Source organism: Clarias gariepinus, chromosome 9 (genome assembly GCF_024256425.1).
Source record: "Clarias gariepinus isolate MV-2021 ecotype Netherlands chromosome 9, CGAR_prim_01v2, whole genome shotgun sequence".
Classification (NCBI taxonomy): Eukaryota; Metazoa; Chordata; class Actinopteri; order Siluriformes; family Clariidae; genus Clarias; species Clarias gariepinus.
In genome coordinates this window covers 23,940,890-23,951,543 of record NC_071108.1, presented here as the reverse complement: position 1 = coordinate 23,951,543, position 10,654 = coordinate 23,940,890, and the positions used below count along the sequence as shown (strand labels likewise).

The 10,654-nt window shown below is 35.3% G+C and overlaps 1 protein-coding gene across 1 annotated transcript; it reads right to left on the bottom strand.

Moving 5' to 3' along the window:
- Positions 1-789: 789 nt before the first annotated feature.
- Positions 790-2,983, bottom strand: si:dkey-56i24.1 (glycosyltransferase family 92 protein). Its single transcript, XM_053503837.1, has 2 exons — positions 1,726-2,983; positions 790-823 (listed from the first exon to the last, which is right to left on the bottom strand). The coding sequence occupies exons 1-2, from the start codon at positions 2,910-2,912 to the stop codon at positions 790-792; spliced, it is 1,221 nt and encodes a 406-aa protein (XP_053359812.1). The 5' UTR covers positions 2,913-2,983.
- Positions 2,984-10,654: the final 7,671 nt, after the last annotated feature.

Here is a 10,654-nt window from a genome sequence, read left to right as displayed (position 1 = left end):
CTTTAAGTATACTTAGTACACTTAAAGTATATGGCTGTGTGTACTAACAGACATACCTCACAGTAATTAATAAAATTAAGGTATATATTTAATGTATTACAAGTACATCACAGCAATTTGTTACTGTTACAAATACACAAGTAATATACCACGAGTATATTCTTATTGCAGCAGTAGCATCCTGTTATACAACTGGTCAAATAAAAATACTAAACAGTACACTTTGTGGTCAATACAAATGTGTATTTTATTATATAATACAGTACACACAGTCTTTTATAATATTGTATTGCAAATGTGTTAACAGTATACTAACATTTGTACCACTAATTTAGGACAATTTACAAAAACTGAATGCATTTTCTACACTACAATATATCATGTTTTTGCACAAACACATTACGTCAGTTATTATGCGGCAGATTTTATTTATGAGTTCAATGGATGTAATTTGCATGAGGTTTCCAAAAAATGTATAAATAAACAAAAGAACAAAAAAGCACTATAATTTATTTGTGTTCAACAAAATGTCAGGTTGCCCTTTTAAACACACAAACAAAAACTTAAACTTGTCTCAACAAAGACAGACATTAGTATTAGAATAAACAAGTACATTATTAGTTAATAACACTAAATCTGGTGTGTTAGAAATCTAGAAGCGGAGGACTGGGGAGCCAATCAGAAAATAAACAGTCACAACATGGACGCCTCCAGTTTCTGATTACCTGTATTGCCCATACTCTAGTCTCTGGTTGGCAGGAATATTTGCAGTTATCACACAGCTGCAGTTCATGCAAGTGTACTGGACACCAGCTTTTTAAAACTGAGTGCACAAAAGAGACAGAGTTCAAAGACACATAAATGAGCTTTAACGCGTAAAAAAGTGAATTTCAGTGCACAAAAAAAAAAGTTTGAGCTATGCAAATGAAATGCAAAGACAAGAGCTATGCAATTCAGTGTGCAAAAACAAGTTTGAAAGCATGTGCACGAGAGAGTAGTGCACTAAATATAAGCATAAATAAGTACATTTAAATTTAACTGAAAATATACTAAGACTACTATATAATAAAAATTGCATTCTAATGTATACTTCCTATACGTACATTGTTACAACGATTATTTTTCAGCAATGTTTTTGAAAAAATATGCCAAAATAAATTGAAAAACAAAGGTTAAATAAGTGTGCTTTTGAAATTACACCAACCTTTAAATCCTTATATCACTTAAAGTACTGTATATTTTCCTATAATATATTTTTGGAAAGTGTACTATCATAAAATTATTTAAAAATTGGTAAAATCATGATGTTGGTATACTTTTTACATATTAAACGATGGTACAACTTTTTGTTAGCAATGTACTATCGAAGATTTTAATATATTTGTAATACACTAAAGTATTTTTTTTTCACTAAAGTGTATTTAAAAAAAAATTATTTCTGCTTTATAATGCTGATTAAATATCTACATGAATGTGCTAATAAAGTGGATGGTGAGTGTAAATTAGGTCATAGATTAAATGTAATGTGTTCTTTTTTAAACAGCATGACCTCAGCATAATTTACTTATATATTATAAGTAGTATACCAACCATAAACCATGTTAACAATGTAAGGTTAAAAAGAGCTAAGCGTGTCTGTTTTTACAACTTTTGAATGAAGAGTCAAAAAAAGCCAAAAACAAGTAGACAAACATACAAACAAAGAAATAAATAAACAACCCCACCCCCCTCAAAAAAAACAAAACTTCACTTTTTATCAATCCTGATAACTGCAGAGCCCTGTCTACATTTGGAATCAGCTCTTGCTGAAAGTCCCACACTCTTGTATCAACAAATAACTGTTCCTTGGTAAGACGCCACTGTGCTGGTGTTCTCACATGAATGATCCGACACACATCTAAAGGAACCCGGTAGACGTCTCCAGTGTGTTTCAGACTTGAATGCACTGAAGTTTGCATCATGTTCCTGGGGTTGACGATCATCTTTGTGGGGTTGTAAATGTTCTTTCTGTCTGGTTCTCTGTAAATATGTTCCATAATATTGATACCAGGAATATTTTTCCATTCTGGCAGAACAAACTTGCCACTGTCTTCAAACTGTGTCTTGGGGAAAATGTGGTTCTCGATGAGAAATACAGTCGCAGATTTGTGCTTCTGTCGCAGATCCTCCATCAGCAATGGAAGGTTAGCATACTTATAAGGCATGATGATCTCATCAATGTCATTCAAGAGAACATATTTGGACTGATACATCTGTCTATAAATGCACTCATTGAGAGTTACCAACTGGCCATAGTAATGAAGGTCTCCTGGATGCAGGGTGGCATTCCATCCTGCAGATGGATTAAGGAACTGATCAATAGGCCATGGTACAATCTCTAGAATTCCTTCTCTCTCATAATGCTGTAAAAGTTTGTTCAGGTCAGAACCACAGCTGGTGTTGTAGATTACAACTCGTTGTACACCAAGAAGCTTGTACATCTCCATGCTTTGAGCAAACTGCAGAACATTATTGTAATCTCCAAATAGATTTGAGATACAGATGGTGAAGTTGTACTTGAATGATTCTTTACTAACTCTGTTCTTTATTGGGAGGAAGTCTAGGTTATTAATGTCAGAGACTTCATCTGCTGCATTCGCTGTAAGGGCAATGTGTGTTGCATATTGGGTGTGATTGCCCCGGCACAGTACATCTGAGGCACCAAATGGGAAACCAAAATGATCTGAGTGTATATCAATTTCAGCCTTAGTAAACTTACATGATTGGCCATTGTTGCAATATAGACAATAAAGTGGCTGTGTACTGTTTCTTTTGATTATGCTGATTACTCGAATAGCTTTATTGATCCTGTGATCAATGAATGCAGACACCGCAAAATGGCTTGAGCTTTTAATGGGGATTATGGACTTCATGGATATAGAAATATCATGTTTTATGTTTATCCAAACTGTATGTGATGGTGTACCCTCATTTAGATTTCCAATGATGTAAAAAACAGGATGCCCTAAAATATGTTTCCATCTTGAAATCAAGATAACAGTTGTAACACCTAAAATGCAAAGGAAAATAAACAGCTTTGATGTTATTTTTGCCATTTTAAGCCTTCATCCAGTTTGACCCCTGTAGAGTAAAACAGAAGTATTATTAATAGAAATGTCCTACATTAATAATGCCTTTATAGATTTTGTTCATTATAAATTATTGTATTGTAATTTTTATCAAAAATAGGCTGTTATCATTTAAAATTGCACCAGAATGAATAATAAAATCTGTGATATCACTTATCCCTAAAATTGGTCAGTGGTTACAATTAAATGCTACTCGACTCCTTTCAGCAGCCATGCCGAAAGGAGAATGCTTAAAACTATTCAATAAATTTTGTAATCTCTGTTTATAAAATTTATTGGAGCAAAATCAACTTACGCCCCTTAATTTTATTTACAATTAATTTACAATTCCATCCCAGATAGCACACACACGTCGCGGAGACATCTATGCGACGTCGTCTTTTTCATCTGGCAGAAGTCTGGCAGAGGGCGGTTGCTCATCTGGCAGACGTTGCCGAGACGTCCGTGCCCGATGTTAGAACAACGTTTAGCCTACGTATTTAAGACGTAAATAATTTAAAACGACCCTGATCCGCTCTTTAGACGATGTTAATCAGATGTTCATACATCTGCCAAAAGTCTGATTCATGTCGAATGGACGTCATTTTTATTAAAACCCCCCCCTCTCATTATTTTAATTAAATACCCTCGGTTAATTATAATTAACCATCAGAATTCAACAGAATTCTGTGAAGGAGGGAAGCATAAGACAAATTTAATAAAACAGAGATTTTTATTTTTAATTTAATAAAAACACTGTTTTACAGTTTTTACACCAGCAGCAACTTAAATGAGGTCTCAATTTGAAAAGATGTACAAAACATAAAACACCACAAATAAGTATTAATCAATAAAATATATATATATATATATATATATATATATATATACACCAACAGAAACGTTTTTTACTTTAACTGTACGTTATGACTTTTAAATATGACCGTTAGATACGGTTGGTCAGGAAACTCCTGAAGTCAGATGCAGACAGGACACTTTTCACTCACAAACTGCTGTGAAAAAATATAGAGATAGATTCAATTAAAATTCATGATACTTAATTTAGCAAATGAACAATATTTATAATTTGTTTCTCTCGCTTCACAACTCATGAGAACAGACCGAAACCAGAACCGAACCGCAGATTAAGAATGAGCATATAACCGTCGGTATTTTAATATTTTAAATATTGTGGTTAAAAATACAAGAAATAGCTTAAACCAAAATAAGGTGACTAAACATCGCTAAACAGCAGGTGACATTTATGTTCAGTATTACATTTCTATTTAGAAATATGGGAATTAATTCCTGCTTACCTTTTCCACACGCCGCTAAACGTTTGTCTTCTCAACAAACTGTTTTTCTTCTTCTTCTTTGGAGTTTAACGGCGGCTTACATCCGTAAGTGTTGCATTACCGCCACCTTCTGGTTGATTATCCTTTGGTGTTTCTCCACTCTATTTCCAGATTGTTTATATATATATTTCCCGTCCACATACCAGCAAATTTCGGATGATAAAGATACGTCGTATAGACGTCGTATAGATGTAAAGACGATGTATCATTTAACAGCTCAAACAGGCGATCTACAGATGATCAAAATATGACTATAAAAAAACAAACGCGATGTTTACCAGATGATACGCTCTTTAGCAGACGTCTCTGTGACGTATCTGTGCTATCTGGGATTGTTATATCAGATCACTATATTGTCTCAATTCAAGTGCGTCATAGTAATAACGTACGCACAGCGCCACGCTACCGTACTAAACGTACATTCACATCAACTACCACACAGAGTTTTATCAGTAATCTCCCAGAGTTACCAACTTTGATGAGATCACCGTCTGACCCACAGAACTCGATCAGGCGACTGAATATTTAGAGTCGACATTTCGTTACACCTTAGATAATGTAGCTCCAGTTAAAAGAAAAATTATTAGAGATAAGAAACTCGCTCCCTGGTATAACGATCATACACGCTCTTTAAAACAGACCGCTCAGAAATTAGAAGGAAATATCAGTCAAACTAAATTGTTAGGATTGTTAGGATTCTATATGAACTATAAAAAGGCTCTTAGTGTAGCTAGATCAACGTATCTCTCCACTCCACTTATGGAAAATATCAAAAATAATCCTAGATTCTTATTTAATGCTGTAGCCAAATTAACCAGAAATAAGACCACTGCAGAAATCTCTACAACAACATTGTGTAATAGTAAGGAATTCTTTAATAATAACTTTTAATAACTAATAATAAAATTGTAAATATTAGGCATACAATTGAGGCTTTGAAACCAAACAATGTAAGTTATGCAGATGTTAAACTAGCCATGTCAGATTAGAATCTAGAATACTTTACTCCCCTTGAAGAGATTGAACTAATTTCACTCATCTCTTCTGCAAATTCATCAACCTGTATATTAGATCCTGTACCGAAACATTTTTAAACAGACAGTACCAGCAATAACAGAACCCCTGTTGAGAATGATTAATTCTTCACTCAGCATTGGGTATGTTCCGAAATCTTTTAAATTAACACTTATTAAACCGATAATTAAGAAACCTGACCTTGACTCCTCTCAGCTCTCCAATTACAGGCCAATATTAAACCTCCCCTTTATCTCTAAGATTCTGGAAAAGATAGTAGAGGAGCAGCTATGCTCATATCTACATAGAAATGGCATACATGAACTGTATCAGTCAGGATTTGGGCCTCATCACAGCACTGAGACAGCACTCGTTAAAGTAGTAAATGACCTCCTATTGGCCTCTGATCAAGGTTGTGTAACTATGCTTGTATTACTCGACCTCAGTGCAGCTTTTGATACCATTGATCATAGTATTCTTCTTCACAGATTAGAAAATGTAGTAGGAATTAAGGTTACAGCCCTCTCCTAGCTCAGATCCTATTTCACCGATCGGTATCAGTACTTAGACTTAAATGGTGATTATTCTGCATGTTCTCTAGTGGAGTTTGGTGTCCCACAGGGTTCAGTTTTAGGCCAATGCTTTTTTCCCTTTACATCCTTCCTCTGGGCGACATAATCCGTAAGCATGGTATTAGTTTACACTGTTATGCTGACCACACACAGTTATATGTCTCAGAAAAAAATTGTGAGATAAACCAACCCTACAATCCGCCACGCCTACTTCGATCAAAGGATGCAGGCTGCTTATCAGTACCGCGTATTATGAAAACTACAGCTAGGGGCAGAGCTTTTTCTTACAAAGCACCAAAATTATGGAATAGTCTTTTTAAATAATGTTCGGGACTCAGACACAGTCTTATTGTTTAAGTCCAAGCTAAAAACCTATTAATTTAATCAAGCATTTTTATAAATAGATGTACTTTAGGTAAAGGAGCAGATCTGGGGGACTCTGAACGTAGAATATTATTGTGAACTGGTATGTTCAGATGCTGTCCTCCTCACTCTCATTGATGACTCAGGTTTGTTGACGGTAAGGTGATTGGTTGCTTTACATCTCAGGGAGCCCTCATGTTTGTGTTTTCTTCTGGCTCTCCCTTTTAGTTATGCTGTCAAAGTTAGTCCTGCCGGAGTCACTGCTTGCACTCTACAGTAAATATACATTTACATTATACATTATATGACTGTGACCAAACCTAACTGTTATCTCTCCTCTTCTGCTCTCTCTCCCGCTCTCTCTCTGTCCTTCCCTCTCTCTGTTGAGCTACAATGTCGTTCCTGAGCTGCCAGTGATCCAGACTCCCTCTGCCCTCCGGACCCGTTTGACCCATCCTGGTGCCCCGCTTCCGGTTGGAGATCTCGTCACATGGATGCCCCGTGTGTCTCTTTGGGATGCGTCTGGTGTCTGGGGATGGTTCTCTCTACCTAGAAGATGGTTCTTGCCTCGACTGGTGTTGGCAGCTGTTTCTCGGAGGACTTGACCTTTCGATAGTTCAGGACTGGAACTTTATACAAGTCTACCTGAGTTTTTAATAACTAACTAGACTCCATATTAACATCAACTAACATCAACTGTTATGCTAAACTGCCTGCCAACTAACAAACAGTATGAATGCAGATCAGTTCCTGCTTTCTGTTTTACCCAAATGAGGATGGGTTCCCTGTTGTGTCTGGTTCCTCTTAAGGTTTCTTCCTATTACCATCTCAGGGAGTTTTTTCTTGCCAATGTTGCCCTCGGCTTGCTCACCAGGGACTATCTGACCATTTTGATTCATACACATTCAAATTCCATACAAACTTAAATAATTCTTTTGATTGTGTAAAGCTGCTTTGGGACAATGCCAATTGTTAAAAGCGCTATACAAATAAAATTTAATTTAAATTTTAAATTAAATATTCAGTCATCATCCACTATGATTCCAGTTAGTGACCAATTTAACAATCTTGGAATCAGAGTTTTTCCTTCATTACCCCATATCTCCAAGTGGAACTATCAGTCTCTCCTTGATAAGATTACAAGTGATCTTCTCTGTTGGTCTCCACTGTTTATGGTAGGCACTTCATGGTAGGATAGCCACTGTTAAGATTAATAAACTAATTGGGCTAATTTAAAGCGCTCAACACACCACTTACTCACTCACTCACTAATCACACACACAGGGCACACACACATACACACACACTCATTCCCACACTACAGGCAATGTGGGAACGCCAATTAGCCTAACCTTCATATCTTTGGACTGTGGGAGGAAACCAGAGTACCCAGAGGAAACCCACCAAGCATGGGAAGAACATGTAAACTCCATGCACACAGAGACGGGAATCGAGCCTGCCCGGGAATTGAATTGAAAATTCTGGAATAATAAGCGGCCCAGAACAGATCTTTGTCCTATTAATTAGCGTACCAAAAAAAGATTACTTATGACATGGATGGATGTTGTCTCCCCTGTGTCTGGCGAGCTTTGGAAATAAATATTATTTATATAGTCAGGATCTACTTTTTACAGCAGTATCCAAGAAACTTCTGGAAAACTTTGGTCCACTCATCAGTCACTCTTTTAAAATTTTGAAAAATATAAAGAAGTTTTATGAGATTTCAGATCCCTATAGTGATTCTACCCACATCTGGCACAATAATAATATTTAGACTGGTAATAAATAGTTTGTTTTCAAATCCTGGGCCATATGTGGCATTTAAAAATAAAAAAATCTATACAATGACTATGGACTCAAATCTTTTCAAATCATAAAAGACAAATTTTCTTTGCCAGGCTTCTCCTTTTCCTTGTACCTGAGATTAAGATCTGCATTCAAAATGGTGTACCATAATCAACTAAAATATCTCCGCATCCTATGATAAACTGCAAAGATTATAATATGGATTCTACAGGCACTGTGAGTAAAATTAACGAATTACTTGTGGTACAACAATATTTAAACATTCCTACTGAGGGCTTTTGGGAGAGGGAACTTAACATTGCGATCAATTGGGATATAGTCTGGGGGTACTGTTGTGTTACCTCACAAAACCCAGCTAATCAAATGATTCACTATAAGCTTATTATAAGGCATATACTGTACCACTCCCTACCTACTGTATTATATAAAATGAAAAGAAAGTCTGATCCCTTTTGTCATTTATGTTGCAGTGCAAGCCATACGTTTACATATGTTCTGGGAATGTCCTCACATTTTAATGTTCAGATCCTCGGTTAAGGAATATATTGACTCGTATATGGACTTAAATTAATAAGGACCCATTGCTTTTCCTCTTGATGGATGATTCCTCACCGTTCCTGTCTGCAAATCAAAAAAGGATTCTGTTAATTGCCCTGACTGCTGCTAAGAAGGTTATTCTGAGATTGTGGATAGATCCAGCTATCCCAGCTTTACATACCTGAATGTCTTATCTGCTAGACATTGCTTTTTTAGAGTATTCTACAGCCAAAGTGCCTGGCACCAACAGAAGGACATACAATAAATCTCAGTAATGTTTGGTTTGATCTTAAATCTTGCAATAAACTTCTTCTAATTATGTATGTATCTGGGTGTGTGTATTGTTTTATATATATATATATATGGGTGGATCTTGGGCTTTACTGTTAAATGTTTTAAAAAAAAACAGGGTAAAAAAAGTTTAGTGAGTAAATATAGCTAAATAAAACAAAAACTATGTATTTCAGGCTGCTAAGTAACAAACTGTAATTGTTTTAAAGCGAGGTAATTCATAGTTAAAAAAATAGGTAGTATAAAATATATACATAATATAGTGGTATAAAATATATTGTAATTTATATGGCATATAAATAATGTATTCCATTTATGGTATAAAGGTTAAATAAAAGCATATAATCTTTATGATCTAAATCTTTTATTTAGCAGAAAACAAAGCTTGAATTTTTTTATTATATATAAGAGTGATAAAGCAGAACATCTGAATTGTGTTTCAATCTCATTGATTTTACTCACGTTGCTTTTAACCCTCTTTCACATTTCACTTGAAAACAGCAGCTGTCTAGTTTTTTGTTTAATATTTAAACCATAAACTTTTTATTCCTTAATGCATATGAAAATATATTTTATGCAGTTGGACATCTCACTTACTTTGTTGATGCAGTGTTCCTCAGTTTTCCCTGTGCTGTAGAGTTTATAATCTATTAACAATACAATTAAACACATCAGCCAACAATAATGCTAGCAAACACTACAGGAGCAAAGATCTATATACTCAAAGCACGAAGTAGCACACCAGGTGAAACGCACCACGTGATGGTAGCATCTCATTTAAATATCTACACTGCCCTTCTCATATTGAAAAAAAATGCAGGTTATAGACCTAGGGCAGGATTTCTCAAGATGTCAAATCAATGACAAACCTTTTTTGTTTTTCCGGTTTTGAATTAAGTGTTAAGATATTTCATTTAGATATTTATTGTCATGACTGTTATAGTGAGCTGTGTCTTACTGTAAATTCAAAGTTCTCACCTGGTTTTTGGGCATAACTGCCAAGGTTTACACTTTGGTAGATGTCCACTTTACATGTCTGCTTAGACAAGCCCATTGAGCATAAACACCTCAAATTGGGCCTCATTTACAGTAGTAATCTGCAACTTGAATTGACAAAGACTAAACTTTTTCACACTTTTTTCAATTTTAATGTTTGATGTAAACATTAGCTGTAATTTTTAATCTGTGTCTGCATGATTTTACGCATTGTGCTGCTGCCACTGGATAACTGCATAAATGAGCACAGTAGGTGTTGTGTTTCCTGTTAAAGTGAACAGTGAGTGTAAATATTATCTAAAAGGTAACAAAACAGTTTGAATGTGACTCTCATTTCTAACATCAATGATTAGTTGAACCGAGTTGGTTCATTTTACTGAGAATTAAACTTTCTAATCCATTTTTTCATTTTGCTAAAGTTGTCAGCACTCATGTTACTGAACTTGAAAGAATCAACTAGAGCACCTGCAAATTCAAATAATAATTCAAGCTTTTACCGTTGCCAATAAGTTTAGTTAGCTAGCTAGCTTATTTAGCACCAACTACAGCCAGGTCTTACTTGTCTCACTTCCATGTGGAACATCACAGAATGATGTATGGTCACTTGCTGAGT

Bases quoted from the DNA above. Each gene is read 5' to 3' on its own strand.
- si:dkey-56i24.1 (XM_053503837.1), bottom strand. From the start codon at position 2,912: ATGAAGTCCATAATCCCCATTAAAAGCTCAAGCCATTTTGCGGTGTCT. The intron at 824-1,725 runs GGTGGGGTTGTT...TTGTGCACTCAG, and splicing joins GTTTTGTTTTTTTTGAGGGG to TTTTAAAAAGCTGGTGTCCA.